We start from the raw sequence: 23,813 nt of genomic DNA on the forward strand, positions 1-23,813 counted from the left end.
TACATTTATACCATCTCCTTACAAAGTCCCTCTATCATTTAACAACAGCATTTAATGAATAAGTATGTACAGACGAATTGTCTAATAATTTTGTTCTATACACAGTGCAAGTTTTCGATTCCTTGACGTGGCCTTTCAGAAAGGTGCATCCAGTTTTAATGAAATGCGTGAGATGCACAGCCTGGTTTACAACTGTAACGACTATAATTAGTTTAATTATAGATTCTTAAAATCTTGGCGATGGGGGCAAAGAAAGTTCTGGCAAAGATCAGGAGCTACTTTTTCTGCTGATATTCCAAATTTCAACCCATCTTAAATTTAACACAAATAAAGGAGTATTTAGGAGTCTCTGAGTGGTGGAAACGGTTACGGCGCTTGGCTGCTAACCAAAAAGCTGGAGGTTCAAGTCCACCCAGATGCACCTTGAAAGAAAGGCCTGGTGATCTATTTCAGAAAAATCAGCCATTGAAAACCCTGTGGAGCACGGTTCTGTTCTGGCACACAGAGGGTCACCGGGAGTTGGGGTCAACAGCAACTGTTTTCTGGTAAAACACTATTTGCTAGAAGCCAACAATGTATTAGGCCATTAGTCAGGCACTGGAGATTCACAGTTGACGAAGGCCTAGCCCTGCTTTTAAAAAGCTTCCAGATAAGAAACATGGAATTAAAACCCTAAGTACAATGATGTATACTAGAGGTATGGCAGAGTTTTGATATGTCTCTCCCGACACCGCGCTTTTATACAATAAGATAGTACGTGATGTATGTATCTTCAGTATGTTTTCTTATTTCTGTACAATAGTACTATCACCTAGATTATCAGAATCATGCTTAAAACAGGGATAAATGGGCTCCGGGTTAGGAAGTAAGAGATTGTTTTTGGACATACCATATGTCCAGACCAAAAAACAAATAAAAAAGCTCCAAACATAATGAATAGTACTATCTCTTCCAGAGAGTTTTAAAGCAGATTTGACTAATTTTTTTTAAAAAAAATCAACATGCCACCATGTGCTATACAAAGAGGAAGCAAGACCTGAAGTACAGAAATGCAGGGTTACTGATAGAAGATCCTTCAAAATTATGATAATGAAGAACAACACACCAGACTCAATCTGCAATCTCTTGAGCATTTGAATTATTTCCCAACTTGCAATATCAGAAATAAGACTGGCCTCACAGTTACCAAGAAACCACATATATGTAGGATGAAGGTCTTCTCTACTACTTTCATCTCTTTTGAGAATTGCAGGAGCAAGAGGCTCACTGTTCAAGACAATGACAAGTATTGATCCACACCAAGGGGAGACAGTCTATGAAGTCCACATGATTAGTAATCTAAGATCATTACCAAGGCCTTACCTTCTCTGTAAATGCACTGTTTGCACAAAAACATGATAAATACAAAATAATGGATCAGCAGAACTTATTTTCTAAGTAGATGACATCTACAAATTAACTGTGATGCTGCCTGATGAGGGCCAGTAAGTCTCAATGAGTAACATAACTTAATGCTTGAGTGGGGTACTGGAGCGTTTCTTACCAGCCCCGTAATTACTCCCCTCCAACCCTTAAAGGAACCCTGGTGGTGCAGTGGTTAGTGTCTGGCTGCTAACCAAAAGGTCACCAGTTTGAATCCACCAGCCACTCCTTGGAAACCCTATGGGGCAGTTCTACTCTGCCCTATAGGGTCACTAGGAGTCAGGATTGACTCTACAGCAACAGGTTTTGGGTTTTTTGGGGTTTTAACCCTTAATGAGCATGAAATACTAAATTTTTAACCCCTCCAGATGACCCTCTTCAAAGAGTGGAACACAGGTTTTCCCTCAATTAAAATACTTAATTCCTAGTATTACTGGCACCAACACATAACCGAGTTCATTTTTTACTTGCTAGAGCTTCTCAATCCTCATTAAAGTATCTTGTAACATATAGCTCCAGAAATAATTGTCGGAGGGAAAAAAATGATTTTGTTAACAAGTGGCAGGGCCCAGGTATTTATACTTTTGGGAAGTTTGGGTCCTCTTTTCTATTTCAGTTTGAAGATTTGCAACACTATATATAACAGCTTTCACAGCTGGAAAACAAAATTTACTTTTTTTTTTCCCTAAAACTAGAGTCTGGGAAAATTTAAGTGTGACAGGAATACAGATCTTTCTACAAACACGTATTTTTGTGACTATTATTAGTTCCATAATAAAAACAGCAATAATTAGAGCTGTAGTCTGGTTAACAGAATGTCTCTCTCACAACAAACAGCAACACTAATCAACATTCTTCTCAATATTCTCAGTAGATTCACAAGAAAAAAAAAAAAAACATCGATAATGTTCCTATCTTGGTAGTATCCCTTCTCCCTATGTACTCTTTGAAGGATAAATATTATTCTGCATGAGGGCCTGTACTTTTTCAAAAAGGGCACCCTTACGGACAGGGAGTTAATTTGGTTACCAAAATAACTATGTATTATGTCACTGCACTAACCAATTTATCATTCCCCTCTGTGACCTGGGCTGTATATACAGCCATCACATCAGGAAGCCTGAGCAGGTTCCCATATGCTGCCTGCACAAGATAACATACAAAACATGGCATAGGTCCAACTAAAGCCCTGTTCCCAGAAGTTGACATCAACAGAACATTAAATCGTTCATTATAGTGCCAGAGCAAATTTACTTGGATGAATTCTACCATAAATGAAGGGTGCTGGATTCCTTAGATAAATATTTTGTAAATAGTAGGTTGCTGTTTAACAAATGTCCCATTGCATGAAAAAAAAAAGTATCTAAAGGTGAATTTAAAAGCACATAAAAATCTGCTTAAAATGATTGTTCATAGTCAGGAAGAAACGTTGCTTTCAATTCACTAAACACTTAAGGAGCGCTAAGGATATTCCAAACACCATGCTAGAGAAAATGTGAAGAACAGAGGTGATTAAGGCAAGCTTCCCACTCTTTAGGAGCTTATAAACTAGCAGTAAAAAGAAGCACGCACAAATTAACTGGAAAATGAGGTTTAATGTGATTTATGCTATGAAACATAAAATGGCAAGAAAATGCAGAGAAGAAAAGATTCATTTAATAAAGGCTGTCTCATTTGATGATCACTGTTTAAGAGCTCAGCTGCTGACCAAAAGGTCAGCAGTTCGAATCCACCAGCTGCTCCCTGGAAACCCTATGGGGCAGTTCTACTGTGTTCCATAGGGTTGCAATGAGTCAGAATGCACTTGATGGCAATGGGTTTGGTTTGGTTTGGTTTTGGTTCAATAAGGGTATCTTATGACTAAGAGAACAGAGACACAACTGCATTCATCAGTCAACTGCAACCACAGATTGGATACAGATACACGAGTTTGGTAAAAACCAGTGAAAGTGTTCTACGCGAATCAGTTGGCTGTATGGAATTTAAAAATAAGGTGTTGCGTATTTTCTTATTTATTAAATCATATCCTATACATCCTTTATTATATTTGCAGATTTTATAACAAACATATATGTATATACTTATGTTTTCTTTTTTTTCTTTTTTTTTTTGGCAGAGCCATTGTTAATCAGGATACCATCAGGTCAACCTTTAACGCCACCATAACTAAGGCATCAGAGTAAGAAAGAAAGTTACTCACTTGGGCTCAACCTTAATAGCAGTTTTCTTTCTCAGGTGTGTCAGTAATGCCATTTTCACAAAATGAAGACACCATATTCCAGCTTGTGCAGTGACTTATTGACTGGCCATATTTAAAGCGTCCTGGTAACCTCCAGGTCTTGCGACTATGAGCCCCAACCTCACTGCTCCTCAGTTACATGGCACTACATTGCATGACACTGTCTCTCAAGACTCTTTGAACTCTGCGATCCCACCAGTCTATGATCTCTGGAGTCCCATGTTGAAAGTGACAAAGGAAGAAAAGAAAAAAACAATCTCTAAAGATCAAACACAACCCTTGAAGACTGCAAGAACAATCTTTTTAAATGCAGAGAATAAACAAATCTTGTATTGTAGGCAAAATAAAAAGTCAGATTTTTCATGGAACTAAAGCCAGCACCTGGAGTTTTCACTCCCAAACGTTTATAGAGTTTGAGTAGCAAAGGAGGTGTGTATACTCAGTGACTGTCCTCTACAGCAGTCACTCTGGTAAAACTTAAGCTAACTGGAACCACAGCTCAATCTCTATTTTCTTTCAAGTTACTTCAAAAATATTAAAGAACACATCCAATAGTGCAAACAGAAATAAGCCTAGCAGGTTATATTTTAAATTTTAAATAAAAATCAAATACTAAAAAAATCATGATAATCAGGGGTACTTAACCAGCCAGACTATTATCATTTCAGAGCTGGCTGCGGTCTGCGAATGACTGTAGAATGTCTTTTTTTTTTTTTTTTTAATCTGTATTGATTTTATTTGTATTCTTCAAACTGACATAACAGCAAGTCATGGATTAGAAACAAAATTTGAAGCATGTCCTTTCAAAGATCTATGCAGTCATGGTAAAGCCAGCGCTGTGAACACATCAAGCCCACATTAAGTGCTATGTCACTGCGTGAACAGCTGCTGCTGGACAATGCATCTTTTCAAACTACCTAGAATAGAATTGGTAAATCTACCAAAAAGTGGTTTCTCACTGATCAAGTCCTGTTTTAATCCAAATGCAGTTTAGAACCATGCAGTGAAATAAATCTGTAGTAATTCTAGAAACCTAAACCATTTTATTTTTGTATTTATGATGATGCAGTTTTATTTGTGCCACGACAATACAGTCATACACACACACACAGTTCAAGGAATGGAATCTCAAAAGTCCTGCCTGGGTGGCTAAATTAAAACCAGTAATGGTGTTACATAACTTCTCGTTAAATGTCAAGACAACACTTATTAAATAACTGGAAATATATTGAATCCTTTTAAGTAACTTTTTAAGGAGTTTTGTCCTAAGATAAAAACATTTTTTGAGATCAAATGGCTTTCAGATGCTTCTAACTTAGAGCTCTTCTTTCTTCCAACTGTGACCTGTTTTCCTCTAGAACAGTTACTAAGAAAAATATTTTTCAGCCAGTTGTGGGTATGACTTCCTTAGAAGGCCTTTCCTTTGTACTATTAAACAGTCTGGAAAATTGCTTGCTTGACTCATTCATGCTGCCAAAATATCCTACAGGCTAAGGCTGACCATCAGTTCTCGCTATTTTCTAGAACACATACAATTTATGTATGAAGTTACTGGAGCCCTGGCGGCGCGGTGGTTAAGAGCTCGGCTACTAACCAAAAGGTCAGCAGTTTGAATCCACCAGCCGCTCCCTGGAAACCCTATGGGGCAGTTCTACTCTGTCCTAGAGGGTCGCTATGAGTCGGAATCAACTCGGCGGCAACTTTTTTTTTTAAATATTAATTAATATATGTCAAGTACCATTTTAGGGAACAGAAGCCATAGGAAATGGTATTTAAAGATTAAAAAAAATGATTTGTGAACAGGAAACCTAACTGGAACATTAATGGCACAGAGCGACTCCATTTTCTAACTCTAAATAAGAAATCACTAGACTAGGTCAGTGGGAAGATTAGATATAATATATACATATATGTATCTTGTTTTAAAATTTATCTGCAGTGCAAGTGAGAAAGCAAAGCCAGCTCTGAAAGTCTGAAGCATATGAAGATTTTCAGTTGGTTTTATCCATAGAAGAAAAATACATCTTATACGTGGACTGAGAAGTCATGGCAAAAACATTATGTTCCCTGATCCTCTCAGCTGTAACCATGGAGTGGTTGTTACCCAGGAGCACATCAAAATAACCTACGAAGTTTTTTAAAAAAATATATCTGACCACAACTCTTGATTTAGAGATTCTGATTGAATAGGTCTAGCTGGGGGGCAGATGGTGGGAGAATGAATAGACTTTTCCAAGTCTGTTCTGCTTTGCTCAGGAAGCCTGGGAAACGTACCTGAGATGCTGTCTGGCACACAGTGGGTGGGCCTCGCTAGCTGCTGACTCACACAGAATTACAGTGGATCCTGCTGTTAAGATGGCTGACTGCTAGGTATTTGTAGCAAACGGGTCCAATTGGCACCATCTCTTACACTCTCTTTTTACTTTCAATACTGAGATTTCATATCTCTACTGAGAAAGGTCAGAACCAAGTTTTTTGAGGCCAGGGTTTTAACAGACTCTTCCAATAAGCTAGTCAGAATTGTTTAGCTCATTCTAGTTTTGTGTCATTCTTTCAAAATCATCTGCTGGCTAAATAAACCAAAGGCTGCAGACCAAAAAGCCCTTGAACTTATTCATATAGAGAGAGTGGTCCTCCTTTAATACATCATGAAAGAAACAGATGTTGAAAAAATCCAACAAGAACCTTGGGGCCACCGTGTGACTAAAAAGGGTTAATTATATTTAACTGTAGTAAATATCACGGGGTAAGTAGCACCTTCGCTGACATAAAAGTTTATTTTCATTATCGGTATTTCAATACTTTCTTCCTTGTCTACTATTTCCATGAGAAGCCTGGGTAGGGGGTGGGAGGTGCACGAACGAACCAGCACTGACTGTTGATATTATCCACAGGAACTTGTCGCTGAAAAATGTTTCTTTAACGTTGGTTTGGCTCCCACCTTGGAGCTGATGGGAAATAAAAACTTTTCCATGGATTAGCGCCAACTGAGCCGCTAAAACAAAAGTTAACATTCATTAGAGGACTCTGCCACCATGATCTCATTCTGAAGGTAATTTTTTTTTTAATATAAAGTGTGAATTGTCTAAAGCTTGAAAAATCCAAACTATTAACGTCAAAGAAAAGAAGTAAATATCAGTCTCCTCTTAAAACTTATTATTTACCAGGAGAAATGAAAAAATACAGAAAACGAAGAAACATGAAAAAAAGCAGGAGAAGTTTAAAAAAAAAAAATAACCTCATTTGATTCTCCACTTAGTCATTTAGCTTAAGTTTCTATCTTTGGGACACCAAAAAATATGAGCGCCCACAGACGTATTAACATCTTCCTTGTCATTTTTATTTATATCCAATAATACGTAGTTTCAGTATGAAACCATGTTTTAAGAAAAGTGAATTTTTCTCAATAAAACATAAGCATCCAAGATGCCACTTCCTCTGATTTTTAAAAGGAATATGGAAAAAATCCCCAGGTTTTACACATAAGCTGACTAAATATTTAACTGACCACTTCATTCCAGGAAGTCCTTACTGCATCACTTTTGGCATCTGCCAAATAGCTGAAGACAATTTTTATGTTCCCTGCTCTCAGAGGTCCTCTGTACTTTCTCCTGATTGTTCCACAACATGTTAAAAAGACTACAGGCATCTCCTCTGAACACGTATCTGACCGTCCTTCAACATCAAACAATACAATTAACTTCTTGCCACATACGACATCAATACACAGCATAACAGAATGGGCAATAATCAATAGCCTTAACAAGATGCCAGTAGCATGGCTCAGTAAATCTAACTGTAAATGCACGGCTCGTATTCAGAATAGGATTATAACAGCAACAACATGTATACATACTGCAAAGCAAGACCCAGAACAGGCCAAAAGAAACAATGAGGCTATATTATTCCTGAAGAACCAGGGAGTTCCAGAGAACTGACTCTCTTTTTTTCCCCACTTGTTGGAAAAAAAAAGTGTATACTCTTCTATTTCTAACCAAGGTCAAAAGTTTCAAACTTGCACATTAAGCAAACTCTTTTCAATATCCTGGAACAAAAAGGGACCATGTCAGCTGGCTAGAATTGGACTCCTATCAGTTGTTAGTGGTAGCGAAAGGAAAAAAAAAAAAAAAATGAGGATGTGATAAAGAGAATACCACGGACTTGGATGTTTCATTACATTATTAAGGAAAAGTGTTAGATATTTTACAAAGTAAATAAGTTGACATAGGTATAACAGGAAGCAATGAGGGACAGTGCAAATCACAAAACGACAGACTTTAATATTTAACCTTCTCATCTGTGCAGGTACTGTACTGAATAACCATCCGTTTTATTTTTGAGAGAAAGTCTTAGGTGAGTCTTTTGGGAGGAAATTTACATAAATAATATAACATTTGAAATATCAAATGTGAATTATTTATTACAGACCAGTATAAAGCTAAAGCAGCATTAGTTTTAAATGAAATGAAATTTGGAACAGATCGTCAAAACAACTTTTACATTCGTGGATTTATGAAATGGATTTTCACACACAGACGATAATACAAATACAGGATTATTCTATTAATACTACCCTGGTTAGCTTGATTAGCTTGAAGTCAAGTGGCACACATGTTATCAGGCTAAGAGGTATTTTCTCTTGGGTAAATACGGTAGTAGGTGATAATGCACATTTATACACATTCCAGCTAAAATGCGTTTTTGTTTTTTTTTTTAAAAAACAAAGGAAGTACAGATACCTATAGCGCAATATGCGAAATGACAGGTGACACTTATTCTGACCTAAGGCAAAGTTCCTCTCCCAGGGGAAAGATAAACAGCATTCTAGCACACAAACAATAATACTAATGGTTACCATTTATGCAATATTTACACTGAGCCAGATACTTCATGAAGTGATTTATATTATATAACTTAATATCTCATTGAGTTCTCACAAACCTTCTAAGCAGGTATTATCGGAAGTGTTTTATAGATGAGGAAACTGAGGCTTGGGGAGGTAAAGAGACTGGCACAAAGCCGAGAAGAAGTGACAGCGATGGAATCAATCTCGTATTTATTATTTGGGCTCTTAGCAGGTCTTGACTCTGCTATAATTTTTTTAATACACATATCCTTGCATATAGCTTTCTGCAATTATTCTCAAGACTACAAACCCTCCCCTCCAAAAAAACAAAATCTGTTACCATTGAGTCAATTCTGACTCATGGCAAATCTATGTGTTACAGAGTAGAACTGCTCCATAAGGTCTTCTTGGCTGCAATCTTTATGAAAGCAGATCACCAGGCCTTCCTACCGCAGTGCCACTGGGTGGGTTCAAGCCAGCAACCTTCAGGTTAGTAGTTGAGCGCAAATCATTTGTGCCACCCAGGTACCTCACCAGACCCTACTTGGATTAAAATTCCAAAGATGGCATTAGGAATTATATAAGAACCATCAGCGGTCACAGTCTCATTATTCTTGGCACCAAAGTTTATTTACTATAAAATACTTTTCATCGTAAATTGCATCCCCCACCAAAAAGCAGCAGACAGGTCAATGTAGACACTTGGAAAACATCAAAAACACAAGAAAAAGTAAAGCTACAGCAAATGTAAACTAAAGAAGAAAACACACCGGGAATGAAATCAAAGGACCAGGGATACAGCTCATCTTCCCTGTGATCAACTTGGTTCTGGACACAAAATAAGTCTGACATACATCAAGTTTGAATTTTTATATCAAAGACAATGATTTTGTGAAAACTATTTCTAATCGGCTGACTGACTAAATCGATGCATCCAAGAAAATGGCCAAAATGTGTCTGAGTTTCTAATTGTTTTCAGGAAAGAGTTTTGTTAACACCTTATTAGTCACTAGCTCTTGCTCTTAAAAGGTTTCCCTTTCTTTTTTTGACCAAGCTACCTTTCACACAAATGAATTACTCCGTTAGAATAATTACGTATTTCCCCACAGCACATTTAAAATCATACAAGGAAAGCTAACATTGAAGATACATCTCTTAAGAATCCAGGATTACAATTTAAACTAACTTTTACTAAATATTCAGTAAGTCCAAGAATTTCATATTCTCAAATTCACGGTTGTCTGAGAGCAAACAGGCTCTTTTTGCCATTATCATGAACAAAATGCAATCCGATGTTGATGTTCACAGAGTTATTCTAACCTCAATTACACATAATATAAAAGTCTTAATAAAAAGTATGACGGGAGTTATTTTTAAATACATCGTTAAAATTCAGGTATTCATGTGAAAATTTTTTCTACTTAACTGGACTTATGTATTTCAGCATTATTAATACAGTAAGAAAATACTACAGATGTACAAAGAATTAAAAACTAACTATTAAAATTTTATTCCTAGCTTCGGTGGCAAAAAAAAGGGTAAACAACAAAACAACCGAAAGTTTGGCGGTTCGAACCCACCCTGAGGTGCCTCCAAAGACAGGTCTGGCGATCTGCTTCAGAAAAGGTCACAGCCTTGAAAACCCTATGGAACAGTTCTACTCTACCCACATGGGGTCTCCATGAGTCAGAATCAACAACAATGTTGAACATTACCATTAACACGTGTGGGGCATGTAATATGAATCACTGTCAAACAGGTAGGTTAATGGTTGCATCTGGATTTCAACTTCATATAGCACAACAGACAAAGGGCTTCCAAAAGTTTTTAAGCATGTATCTTTTGTTTCCAAAGTTATTATAAATGTCCAGTAAAATTCACAAGATGAAGAAATCTCAGCCTGTTCACAAAATGTCTCATGGCTGCATGCATTAGAAAAATATCAAATTATATCACTTCCTTGAATAAGAAATGATATTCTATTTTAAGCACCAAAAAAAAAAAAAAAAAAAACCCCATGAAGATAGTTATGAAATGAAAACCTCCTTATCATAGTGCCCTTTATTTCACTTCCACGCTTTGTCTTGGAATCCTGAAACACATTTTCTTCCCCAGAACATTCCATTATTCTGGTTTGCTCTCCCTCTCCTTGACTGTGGCATGACTCTGAAAATCCTTCTTGACCTGAAGTTTAGACCCTCTGCACTGTCAGACTCCTCATTGGTAATTAGGATAAAGTCATCTTATTTGAGAAAACCTTATTAGCAATTATTGCAGGATGGTTTTCTGATTAGGAAAAAGCCTGAATTGGACAGCATGTTTTAAAAAGTACAAAACCAAAACCAAACTCACTGCCGTCGTGTGGATTCCGACTCATACTGACCCTACAGGACAGAGTATATAACAGCCCCACAGGGTTTCTAAGGCTGTAAATCTTTAGGGAAGCTGACTACCACATCTCTCTCCCTCGGAGCTGCTGGTGGGTTCTAACCACCATCTTCCTGGTTAGCAGCCGAGCCCTTTAACCACTCCACCACCAAGGCTCTTTTAAAGTAAATTTTAAAAGTACAGTTGTCAGAAATTCAGGCAACTTCCGTGACTCAATAAATACTTGCCTCAGTATGTCCAGCCCTCTAACATGTATACTCACTCATGATTAATACACTGCATTTCTGTATGCATAAAGACCACCGTATAGTGCTTCATAATGCTGCTAGCTTAGAGTTTAAACTGAGAGTAGAGGTTAAAAACATGGGCTCTGGGGGCAGGCATTGCGTTTCAACCCCAGTTCGGCTACTTCCTGACTGTGTAACCTTGGATAGGTTATTTCATCATTCCGAGCCTCATCATTTTATATAATCAATGATAATCAAATCAGAGGAGTAAAATTAACCATTTCTACATGTGTTACCTAAAAATCAAGCTGAATCAGGTTTATCTTGCTAGTTTATGGAATATGATGATGGGCCAGATGTAAATCTGTAACCATGTAAAAAATGAGTGGTAAACTCTTTTTAACCAATAATACAAACATGCAATTTCTGCAGCACTCAAAGCCATAGCTGAAACTTACTGGCTCTTCTCAAACTGACTATGTAAGTTTCCCATTTTTTTCTAACAAACCTCTCAGAAACATTTGAGGAAGTTTAAGGCCTACTTGTGTTTTCCATGGAAACCCTGGTGGTGCAGTGGTTAAGAGTTCAGCTGCTAACCCAAAGGTTGGCAGTTCGAATCCACCAGCTGCTCCTTGGAAACTCTCTGGGGCAGTTCTACTCGGTCCTACAGGGTCGCTATGAGTTAGAATCAACTCGACAGCAACGGGTTTTTTTTTTTTTTTTGGTTTGGTATTCTCCACGAGCAAATCTGTGTTCTACAGGGACATTTTAAAATTGAAGAACAGAGGAGTAAAAAGCAACATTTTCTCATTCTATGATCAATTTAATCTTCACTGCACTTCTCAGAAGTTAAAAAGCACACATTAACTGCTTGTCTACTGACATCAAAAAACTGAGTGACTGTGTTTTTCACCCTTGCATCAGGATTGCCGGTCAATTCCGACTCATAGCTACCCTATAGGACAGAGCAGAACTGCCCCGTAGGGTTTCCAAGAAGAAGCTGGTAGATTCAAATTGCTGACCTTTTGGTTAGCAGCCAAGCTCTTAACCACTGCACCACCGGGGCTCCTGCTGATATACAGCAGGTAATAAATGGGGAAAAAGGGACGAAGAATGGATTATTTTAACTGAGATGCAGTGGTGGTATATATTTTGGCTGCAATTTCTTTATATTCTTCAGTAAACTTTCAGTATAAAAATGTGTATTTCTGGTGAAAACCGCTCCTCTAGCATTACTCATGCTTGTTGAGAAATACAGAAGCTAACAGTAGTTAAGATTCTAAAAAATAAAAAAAAAATCTATTTACATTTATCATGATGCATACTTAACCCACTCTACTGTAGGTTACATGTTAAGCTACTGTATGTTAATCTTATTTGAAAGGCTCTGGGGAAGCTATTTAAACAGGTCCAATCACATACATACTTGCAATGTAGATAATGACTAATTCCTCTGAGCTTGAGGGTTTTTTTTTGTTGTTGTTATTTTTTACATATTAGGTTTTCTTACACGGACATTTGTTTTTGTCTATGATTTATTACTCTTGCTGTGATTCATGAAAGGCAATGCCGGGCAGCAGAAGTTCACAATAATGAAAAAAATTCAATAAATCACAACAGCGATCCTTTCTCATGGCTAGATTTAGATTTCATTAGTCTCCACTTATCCATGAAGAGATACGAGATAATGTGAAGCAAGATAGTTCATTCAGAACACAGATCTTTCTTAACAGGATTCTTTATATAAATAATGAATTCTTCAGTTATTTCTCTCTTCATGGTTCATTTCTTGGTTGCCTCCCTTAAAGGAAAATTGTGCTATGAAAAGCAAAGTCTTCTACCAAAGAGGAAATCTTATTTCGGGCATGATAAGTTTGGTTCTGTTTTTCTCTAAAAACTTTTTTTTTTTTTTTTTAATTTGGCTCATTTGGCAAGCCAATATTGTTTAATAATAAAAGCTTCCTGGGATTAGAAGATATTACCAGACTCACTTTCAGTCTCTGAACAATTTTAGAATATTAGATGAGCAAAGATATCTGGAAACAAATTATCGTCTGAATGCAGTAACATGGAAAAGAATGAATTACAGATGTAATTTATCCGTCACAAGCAGATCCTAAACACTGATTATGTCCGTGCTTGTGCAGAAAATTGAAAATGATAGAAAAGCTCCCCAGCTTTTCTAACTTTAATTTTCCATGTTTTACTTTCTGTAATTTACTGTCAACTCTTAACAGCAGATGCTTCTTGCCTTATTTGTGAACAGCCTGGGCTTAAGTATAAGTGATTCTGAAATCCAGAAGCCTACACGCGAAGTCTGAATTTGATACAGAGAGATAAATTCCAACTGAAGATACCTGGAGTGCATGGGGTCTTGAGATGGTAGGGTCCTGGATTTCAATAAAAAGTGAGTCTCAACCTAACATTAATAGAAATTGAAATATAAATATCAGTAAATAAACCCAGATAGCTACAGATGAACGCTACTGGGTGTAAAATTGGGACCTGCAGTCAAAATATAGGCAGTTCTCAATGAAGGAACGATGATCCAGGGACAACGTCCCCAGCCTGGTGACCTGTGGCTATGGACCTCTCTCACTGGGAATCCCCCCCTAGTTCTTCTCTTCCCACTTGTGGTCTCACAGTTAGTAGTCTGGAGAGGGAAGGGAACCAGCAGAGCCATTTCTTCATCCTTTTCTCAAGTTCCACTTCATCCCACCCTCCAACTGCTGTTGAGAAGTGTCCCCTCCCACCCTCCTCACCACCGCCAAGCATACTGGTCACGCTGCTGGCAGCTAGCCCCTCGAGGACTGCTTTTTTAAAAAATATCTGCATCCCCAAAGTCTGACAACAGAAGTGCTGGAGACACATTCCCTGAGCAGTGAATCTCCAACACCCCCTACCTCCTCCCTGACTATATTCTGTGATAAAATGGGCAGAAAACAAACATTTCTGAGTCTGATATTTTCCCTGATGCTACTAGTAATTAGAAGACAACAACAAAACAACCACCACACTCTTGAAAACTTTGGAAAGAAAAGAGAATTGGCAGAAGCTGTTAGTTGATACGAAGTTCCACAGTGGATGAGGCTCAACACCCACAAGCTATACTTTATTTATTTAAAAAAAAAAAAAAGGCAGTCACCTAGAAGACAGAGTGACAAGTAAGTCTTCCCACCCGGGGGGCTGTACCCACAGAACTCTTAGACTACAGCTCCTTCCCCATGCCCTCTTTTCAGTTCCCCAGATGAGCCCCTTCCCTGCAGAAGCCAGCTCCCGGGACCTGGAGTGGTCCAACCAATGAACCTGGGGAAACCTCTCCTGCAACAGCCCTCAGAAAGTGTCCAAGAGTCTGGAAAAGGTCACCTCCCCGGGAGGGACGGAAAACACTGTGCACTGCCAGACAACTCACGCTAACCTGGACAGAAGGGAGGAAGGCCTGCCAGATGAGTGGATGTAAATTTCAGAAGCGGTCTGCCCTCAATTCCCCCCATACACAGGTACTTTTCAGGGAGATTTACTTGATTCTGGAAGTCGCTGGGTTTTTGTGTTGGGGAGGGTATCCCTAACTCTCCTATTCCAGTGACCGCCACTTGCCTCCCCTCACCATCCGTTCTCAGAATTCCTCTACCTTACCTCCCAGAGACCTGAGTTTAATCAGGACAACAGTTAAAAGACTACAGTTCCCAGCGATCCTGCTGCCAGAGCCAGCCAATCGGAGGCCAGGATAAATCACTGGGTGGAGCTTAGAGGACTTCGTTTAAAAGGGCCCTGGTGGCATAGTGGTTAAGAGCTACCGCTGCTAACCAAAAGGTCGGCAGCTGGAATCCACCTTTGCTCCCTGGAAACCCTATGGGGCAGTTCTACTCTGTCCTACAGGGTTGCTATGAGTCAGAATCTACTCAACGGCCAGGGGCCTGGTTTTGGTTTGACCGGCCCGAGCTGTGGTATTCTACTGCCCTCGTCTCTTCCTGCTTGCTAGAATGTAGGTTTCGATGGCTGGTGCTGCAGCGGCCATATTGTAGAGGTGGGAGCCTTGTGCTCCTCAGAAACTGAGGCTGAAGGAAGCCGGCTTTTAGTGACTTTGCAGTCACCATACAGGCCTGAACAATTACCAAAATACAAGCCCATAATTTGTTTAAGCCACTTGTGGGGACAGGGAGGAGGGGGCACCGTCTGTGTTAGTCAATACTAAATGTAACTCCTTACAGACAAAATGTCTGAATCCCTCCTGCATAATTCTAGAGAGAAATACAAGAAGGGATCAGAACTAAAAGTTCTGAAAGCTGGACAGCTGGAAAAAACAGATAACAAGATAACAAAGGAGGAAGAATGGGGGTCAGAGATGGCCAAGGCCCAGAGGAGACAGCCTCCCAATCAAATATAATGCACAAGAAGTTACAGAGTTTAAGAACTACCAGTATTTTTGAAAATACAAGTCATATAGAAGGGAAAGCTTCATTCCAAAACAAGACATCAAACTTTATGTCAAAGTGAAAATCTTTCAAAACGTGCCTTAACATCTGAATAATGCTGTAAGCAGACGTGCATCTGATTATATAAGAAATATAGTATTAGATTAAAAAATCTATAGTTGTTTAGTGTATTATAAATGAATATTAGAGTAAGAAATACTAGAATTGCTCACTGATTGTAAAATTCACAAAAAATGACTATTCTAATAATCGATTATATTTTAAATGACTAAGTATTTCTATCAAGCCTTTCTAGTTGCTTTTACTGATGTTTCTGCGTATTAATGCCAAAGAATTAATGCCAAATCAGAGGCCATCTAGTTACCTGCTTCCACTGACTCTTGAATTTTGGAAAACTGCTCCTCTATGTAAAAGCACAGAATGTGTTTCTGCTAAACTTAAAAAAAAAAACCTCAAAATTTACTCAATAGGGTCTCTTTGTAAGAAAATAAGCTTTGTCTACGTCTGTGGGAAGGCAGAGACGCTGCTCAGCATGAAAGGTAACGGATTAGCAAGGTTGATACTTAAAATCCTCCACTTATCCTTGGCAAGGAAAATGACAGGATAAGCTCTCCAATCTAGGTCCCTAGGTGTCTGTTCTGGGTCTGAGAAACATTCAGTTCTCACCTCTCATGTGAACTGGCTATATGTCACACATTTCCTGAATACAAGATTTACCTCACACTACATGCGCTCTTTTAAGTCAACAACAACCTTGTGCGTGGACTTGTTTCAAGAGTACCGGAATTTTCTGTAATTTTAAACGTCTGAGTGACAAACTTTGAATTCAATTGCAAGCGTGCCACATTGTTTTACGTTTAGATGGCTTTTAGCTTGTCACACTCACAAACTGAGACAAGGTTTAATGAGACAAAGAAAAGTAGAAGCAATGTACCAAGCTGGTACAAATGGACACAAACTAACTAGTTCTGGAATGAGTGCTCTAGGTGCCTTGATTCCAAAGGTGCTTTGAAATTTGTCAGATAGTTTAAAAATCTTCCCTTATTTTAAAAGTAGTTGTCTAAAGAATTTCTACCTGTAAGAATATAAATAGGTACATGAATGACAGTTATTTGTGTAATGGAAGCAGCTGCAGCAATTGAGGATTTCATTAAAGAAAGGCTGACATCAGAGACGATGACACAGAAGCACGGTGACAGGGTATTCTCTACCACGTTACAGAGTTTCAGCTCAGAGAACAGAATTTGAACTTTTACATGAAACATCCTGCTGCACAACTGGAGCCTTATCTTGCAAGGCAGTAGAGGAAAACAAGGAAGCTGTGTGTTCCTGTGTCAACCTGCCACTGGGACAGTCACTGACTATGTGCCTACTGGGCTAAATGGATACGTGATACAATAATCTGTCAAAGTTTTCATATTAAATGGGGGAAGCGTTTAGCAAAAATAATAATAATAATAATAATAACAAAAATGGGTAAAACTATTCCAGTTAGAAGCCTATTAGATCAAAGTTTTATTTCAAAACTGGATGTTTAGTCTGAAACTGGCAGATATTGTTTTTATAAGGATTATCACTTAAACTGGCTTACAAGATACCATGAAAAGACTATGCTGGGAGCTGAGAAAGAGCAGCAACAACACAGGCAATTGTCTAGGTTGATGACACTCTGTGCTAACCGTGGAGGAATCTTCTAAAATTTAACCAGAAATACCTTTGGGATCAGTTTATAACATCCAGTTATGCCAACCAATCTCCATGTGGCCATCTGAATTTGCCTCATTGACTTTTTTAGTTGCTCATTTACCTGGACGTGAATTGTGTGCCTTCTAATAGCGGATTTCATACATTCTGCTAGCTCTTCCGAGGCACTTTAAAAGTGTTCACTCATTGTCCTTGACTCCATGCCACTTTGCAGTGGAATCTGATCTCTGCCCTGGTGTGTCCATGATAAATTTAATCAGCTGTACTATCTATACACATGAACTTGCAGAATAGTGAAATGCAAGTTCAGCTACCTTAAATAAAATTGCCTAATTTGATAAGAGAAGAGTTACTGAAGTTTTCCAAAGTGAGAGTTTTGCTAGATTTTTTTTTGAAAATAGATAGCAAATGGAAAGATGATATTCCCCGCAATAGTTATTTGGAAAAAGCGAACAGATATTTGAAAAAGAAGAACAGGCAGTAAGTCTATTTCTGCTGATCATACTGGGAAAGTTTATCTTTCGAGACTGTAAATAACTTAGCATTAAATTAAAATGCATTTTGTAGGCTTTCTTCACATTGACTATCTGATTTTAGTTGCCAGATCGTAACTGGAGAAAACAAGCAACATGTCATTAATTATTATTTGAATCACTGCAATGGTGGTTTGCAATGTTGACTTTTTTCTTTTTTCATTTTGTAACCCTTTACAACCCATCTGGGGTGGGAGGAGCCTCTTCAAGCATAAAATAATGCACCTTTTCAAATGTTTCTAAAGTAGCTAATACACCAAAATCTATCTCAAAAATCTATTGTTTGAAAGCAATTCAGTAAGACTGCAAGTGTAAAAGCAAAATATAAATGACAGAAATGTAGTACTTAAGATACTAATTTATAAAACGCAGCCCATTATTACAGCCTTTGCTGTTATTGTTAGCATTCAAAGTCCTGACATATTTAATAAAGTCATCGAATTCTCATTATCACATATTCCCATTTTACTTAGCCACACATTTATTGTGATACAGAACTCTGTGCTTCCATGTAGCAAATTTAATCTAAGCTCCTTATTTAAGCCTTGAAATCACCAATATGAAATGCAAATACCATCAGCTAATTTTCTTCCTACTAGCTTGAGCACCATGTCCAGTGATTTCTTTTACGTGCATTGAAACTTCCTCAAACTGACTGACTTCTGTTTTTAATGAAATGAATTCTCCTCTTCTAACTCGAAGTCACCTGGGAGCCTGGCCAAAGTGTGAAACAGCACGGCTGAGGACCGCCATTTCACAGGGTCCTCTCAGAGACTATTTGGTGTGCTTTCCTAACTTTCTAAAAATAGGAGATTACACAGGCTACCTCCATCTCATGGTTCAAGAACTCAGAAAAGGCTGGGCTACAGTCTCCACTAATAGAGAAAACATTTTCCTAAAGAAGTCAGGATATTACAAGTTTCCAAAATTCCTTCCGTTTACTCTCTGAGACAATACAAATGATCTAGTGGTTACCAGCATGGAAACCTCATAACGCTCCCAAATTTCAGAACTTCGGGCCTAAGTCACAGAGTTACTTTCACTGCTTTCAAATATGTTTTTCATCTATTTGAGCCACAAAATTGAACGCAGGAAGACTGCTATCTGAAAGGTAGGCTTCTAAATACCGGATTAAGAGTCACATAATGTATCGACTGTAAATATATCTAAGAAGCATGGTTTTGGAAATATGAATACTTAATTGCATATTCAAAGTTGTTTTTAATTAATTCTTAATGTAGTTATTTTGCTAATATTTAAGGAGCTATTGTCCTCATAAGAAGCCCCACCATAAAACTGTGTTTATTTTTTTTCCCTTCTTACTCAAATCCAAAATATTTACCAACTTTTAGACACTATAAATTAAACTGTGGTTTCTCTTAGGAAAATAAAGAATCAAGCCAAGCAAAGTCTGCATTGATTAACCGCTATAACGACTTCAGTTTATGAACAAATTTAAAATCTTAAAATTAAACGTTATTTTTTAAAAAGTCCTTGATGTGGCAGTTGAATCTTGTTCACTACACAGCGTCATTAGGCAATGCCACCGCGTTACTCAAAGGGAGACTGTTCCGTGGCCACAAGTGAGCAGCAACTAAAAAAATATTTTGAGAGGGAAAAATAGCAACTGAATATTAATGTTTCACGGTGTTTCCAAATGCTGTGCAGGCAGGTCTTCTGCGAAACCACTCAATGTCACAGCCAAATTTAACGTCCTTCATTTTGCAGCTACGAGTGGACCATCAACGGTATGGAGGATTAAAAACTTGGATTTACGAGTAATTGGGTCAAAACAGGGTTACTTATGGACACAGCTCGTTACTGACCAGTGTCATTAACCCTTTGCCCTTCATTTTATAGGTTCCAGTCTCTAATTACACCTGAATACAGTGAGCTTGAATTTAGGAACACACATTCTCAAAGACACAGCCACTGCTGCCCTTCATCAATGCCTTTCAAAGCAAATAAGAGAAAGGCTCACTGGTAATTTGTAACTTCTGCTTACTGACCTTTAGGACTACGACATTAAAAATAACACAGTAGTTGAAGAAAAGTTTTGTTGTTGTTAATACTTTTTTATCCTACTCTGAAGATGCTATCCTTAGACTCTTTGGCAAAAACTTCAGCAAAGCAAGCAAATGAAACTGGACCAGGAAGCAACTAACTAAAACCGTTAACTCCTAAGTAACATCCCAATGTTGTTAAAGAAAGCACTGTTACGACAGCATCTTCTTTTTCTTTTTTTGCAAAAGACAAGATGGATCTATGAGACTTTTACTTTTTAACGTATGTAGAAGTGATTCCCTCCTTAAAGGTTCAAAGAGTTAACCAAAAGGGGGGCATTAGTATTCAAAAGCAATTCAAAAACCACGGAGATGAAGAGTGCTCAGATAACAATCACATTCTGAGTCTTGATCTTGCATCTCAAACCAAAGCCATGTATGCTATCTTTCGAAAGCCTGATTTTCAAATTCATACCTGAATGAGGAACCCAATTACATTTCTGAATGTCCAGAAATACTGAAGTGAATCTTTTAGAATTATGCTACCACAAAAGCAAACTTCTAACGCTGCTAGCTGAAACTGTTAGAAATTTAAAAAAAATACAGGATCTAACAAAATAAACGAAGCTATTTCGTATTAGAATATTTGAAGCTCAATAATCCAGTTAATAACAGTACTTAAGAGTTTCCATTTATTTATCAAAATCACCTTCAACAAAGTTTGCACCTCAGATAAGGTACTGTTAACAGCAGTTCAGAACCTACTTCTAGTTATATTTTCCACAAAGTGCAGTGTTCTGGCCTTTAATAATCTGCTCAGAAAATAAAAAGAAATCTAAAATGTCAAAATATTAAGAGTAAAAAATCTATCCAACTGTAGCTGACTTAAAATGTGCTCATCTTTTACCAGGGTACAGCACCTTTACAAACAAACAGACAAGCAACCCAGCTATACCATCTTCATTCAGCTATTGCCATGGCCTTGTATATATCTAAATGCTAAACACACACAGGCATCGACATTTTCTATTCCTACAGACAGACACTGGACTTGTCATTACTAAACAAAACGTGCACGAACACTTTCTGCTCTAGAGAAAAAAAAAAATCACGAAGTTAAAAGACTGACACAGAGTTATTCATAACAAACGGTTTGGCCAGACTTGGTTCTACTGCTTATCAATACCTCACCCACCCCAACATCATCAATAAGAACACACCAAGTAACTAAGCTATTAACAAAGCAAGACATAATTCCAATCTAAGTGGACTGTCTGTCCATATGCCCTTTATTCATATGCCCTTTATTCAAGTATTGCGTATCCTTAAAAGAATATAACATTTACTCACTTTCAATGAATCAAAGCAGGCGATTACGCGTCCATTTTCAACTTGGCAGCTTTTCGATGGATGTGCAAATTTACATTCCGTGTCTGGCCGTGAGCAAGTCCCCCTTTGGAACTCTCTACATACTTCCAGTGTTAGCCATTTAGTGTCCCGAATAGGTGTGACACTGACAGCCATGTTTAGATTTTACAGGTAGTTAAATTTTTCAGTGAAACCAACAAACCCGACCCCGCCCCCACAAAAAATAGTCACAACAACCAAAAAAAAAAAAAAAAAAAGGCTGAACTGATAAAACTGAAAAATGATAATGAAAATGTCCCCTCCAAAAGACTTCTCCCCCACTCCCTGCTTTAAAAGTACATGGAAAATTGTGTCGTCAATATCAAGGAAAAGATGTCCCACTAGAAATTCACAGCATGAAACTGTTATTCAAAAGAGGTTTGGTTTTTTACAGAAATACTAGGATTGTAAGTAGATGGACGTTTAAAAGTAGGGCCTTGAATCAGGCTTGTGCTCTCAGTAACCCCTTCCCAGTGCCAATTTGGAGCCCAAAATGCAAGCATGAAAACGTGGCAGACCCTCTGACACCGAATTTCTAAGCTGCTTCCAGCAAAGTGGTCTGAAAGAGAAACTCTCCTCAGAGCTGAATTTGCAATGGAGTTTGGTGGTGCAGTCGGTATTGATTAGTTTGGCATAGACAGATGCAGCAGTTTAGAGCAAAATCGAGAAAATGATTTTTTTTTTTTCCTCCTTGATTTCCTGGCAGAAGATATCTTACTTTTTCCAGCAAACTTTTCTCTTAAAACTAAAGCAACCTAGGGTAATGCCAGATACTTAGAGCCTTTCTCTTGATTATAAGTAGAAATGGGGGTGTCTGGGCTAGAGGTGGAAGGTGGAGATGCTGTCGTCACAGTCTAGCTGGCAGCAAGCAAGGCAAAAGCAGAGACTGCTCTAGAAGCGGTTCCAAGCAGCAGAGACGTCAGGAAAGGCACTTCTTAGTACCAACCTGTAGAAAAAAGAGATAGGTTAAGATTTACTAAGTAGCACTTCACTGATGTCCTACAGTATCACAACCTTACCATGTGGTACCAGACTAAGTCATATTCCAGCCAGCCTCTCTCCCTCCTTCTGTCTCCCACGCACGCACACACACACCCAATACTTACAGTGAGGCATATTGCAGCCAGCCATCGTAGATTTATTAAAAAAAGGGGCCGTTTCCCCTCGTGAAGCAATGCATGATACAGAGATAACCAATCGCAGAGAGCGTTGCAGCAATACTCTGGGCAGAAAGCCAATAGCGAGGGTCGTCTTATGAAAGGTCGCGCCTGTCAGACGTTCATTACTATGCTATAAGCACAGAAAATGTCCATCAGATGTGACTTATTCCTCTGCAAGAGGACGAGCATGTGGGTTTTGAATTTACCCAACATGCAGTTAGTGGACTAAACCATGTTAGTTTCAAAACAGCTTCCAGGACCCGTCCAAGCACTTGAAGCTCATGACCGGGGCAATAAAAAGCAAGGTTTAAAAATCGCAGCTGACTTCCAAGCTGCTTTGCCTCCGGCTGGCTCTGCGCGGGGACAGGCACTCGACAGCCTGCTCCTGCTGTCCCTGACACGTGAATAAAAAAGGAAAGGGGTGTTTACAAATGGTACATTCTCCTGACCTATCCAATTCACTTCCTTCTCAAGCCCAAGTCCTGCCCCTCCACTGAAAGCAGCACTCCTACTGTAAAACTATGCCATTCAGCCGGCAGACACTTTGTCAATATACCACAGGCAGGCGAGATAGGAACAAAAGCAGCCTTTATTCCAACATTTTTGAAGCAGAAGCTGAGGTCATGTGGGGAAAATAAAGAAGTGCAGTGTTGTCAGCGTGTCGGGCAAAGCCGAAGCCAACCTCAAGGGAGAAAGCGATTCCATCGCAGAAACATGAAATACTGAGTGAGCAATGTGATTTGGGAGCAGGATGCACTTCAGAGGTGCAATTCCAAAGAAGTCAGGGGGGGCTGGGGGCGGGGGTTCCCTACTTGCCCAATGATCTGTTAACTAGGCACCACCCAGCTGCTCCTAACCCAATCTGCAGTTTTGCCTTTAACAACTTACTTTCTCTTTCAGTCAGGATGAACAATGTTCAGAAAATTCTTAGGAGTTACAGAATCAAAAATACACATTTGTTCCCCCATTTGAATGCTGCCAATAAAAGAAACACGGCTTTAAAAGAATCTCAAAGTCTCATACTCAGAAGAGGCAATGACATGGATAAAGTGTTAGAATACATGACTTCAGGGGCCAAAAATGGTCTTTTGGCAAATGGTAAATTCATAATTTGGGTATCAGAAATATAGATACAATATGTAGTAGATTTAAGGAGCCCTGGTGGCACAGTGGTTTAAGCATTTGGCTGCTAACCAAAAGGTCGGCAGTTGGAATCCACCAGCCACTCCCTGAAAACCCTATGGAGCAATTTTACCCCGTCCTATGAGTCACAATCGACTCCACGGAAACGGATTTGGTTTTTTAAATAGGGTCAACTATGAGTTGGAATCAACTCGACGGCAACGGGTTTCTTTTTTTTTTTTTTTTAGATTTAAAAACTTTTATTTTAGGATTAATACTGTCAATCTTAACACTAATTTCTTTAAAAACCTACCAGATTTGGAAAA

At 38.5% G+C, this 23,813-nt stretch overlaps 1 protein-coding gene across 19 annotated transcripts in view; it reads right to left on the minus strand.

The window, feature by feature from the left end:
- The window catches only part of MBNL1 (muscleblind like splicing regulator 1), a 219,907-nt gene that overhangs the window by 136,400 nt on the left and 59,694 nt on the right, over positions 1-23,813 (minus strand). For 5 of the 19 annotated variants that reach the window (XM_023733883.1, XM_023733884.1, XM_023733885.1 and 2 more), the window contains one exon: positions 21,149-22,151. The exons of 10 other annotated variants lie outside the window; for them this stretch is intronic. In XM_023733883.1, the coding sequence (XP_023589651.1) occupies positions 21,149-21,322 (174 nt within the window). In that variant the 5' untranslated portion in view covers positions 21,323-22,151. Of the gene's footprint in view, positions 1-21,148; positions 22,152-22,311; positions 22,477-23,813 lie in introns of those variants that run through there. 4 more of the 19 variants (XM_012556334.2, XM_012556333.2, XM_012556335.2 and 1 more) reach the window with 4 other exon arrangements.

The sequence above is a fragment of the Trichechus manatus genome, unplaced genomic scaffold (assembly GCF_000243295.1).
Source record: "Trichechus manatus latirostris isolate Lorelei unplaced genomic scaffold, TriManLat1.0 scaffold00062, whole genome shotgun sequence".
Taxonomy (NCBI): domain Eukaryota; kingdom Metazoa; phylum Chordata; class Mammalia; order Sirenia; family Trichechidae; genus Trichechus; species Trichechus manatus.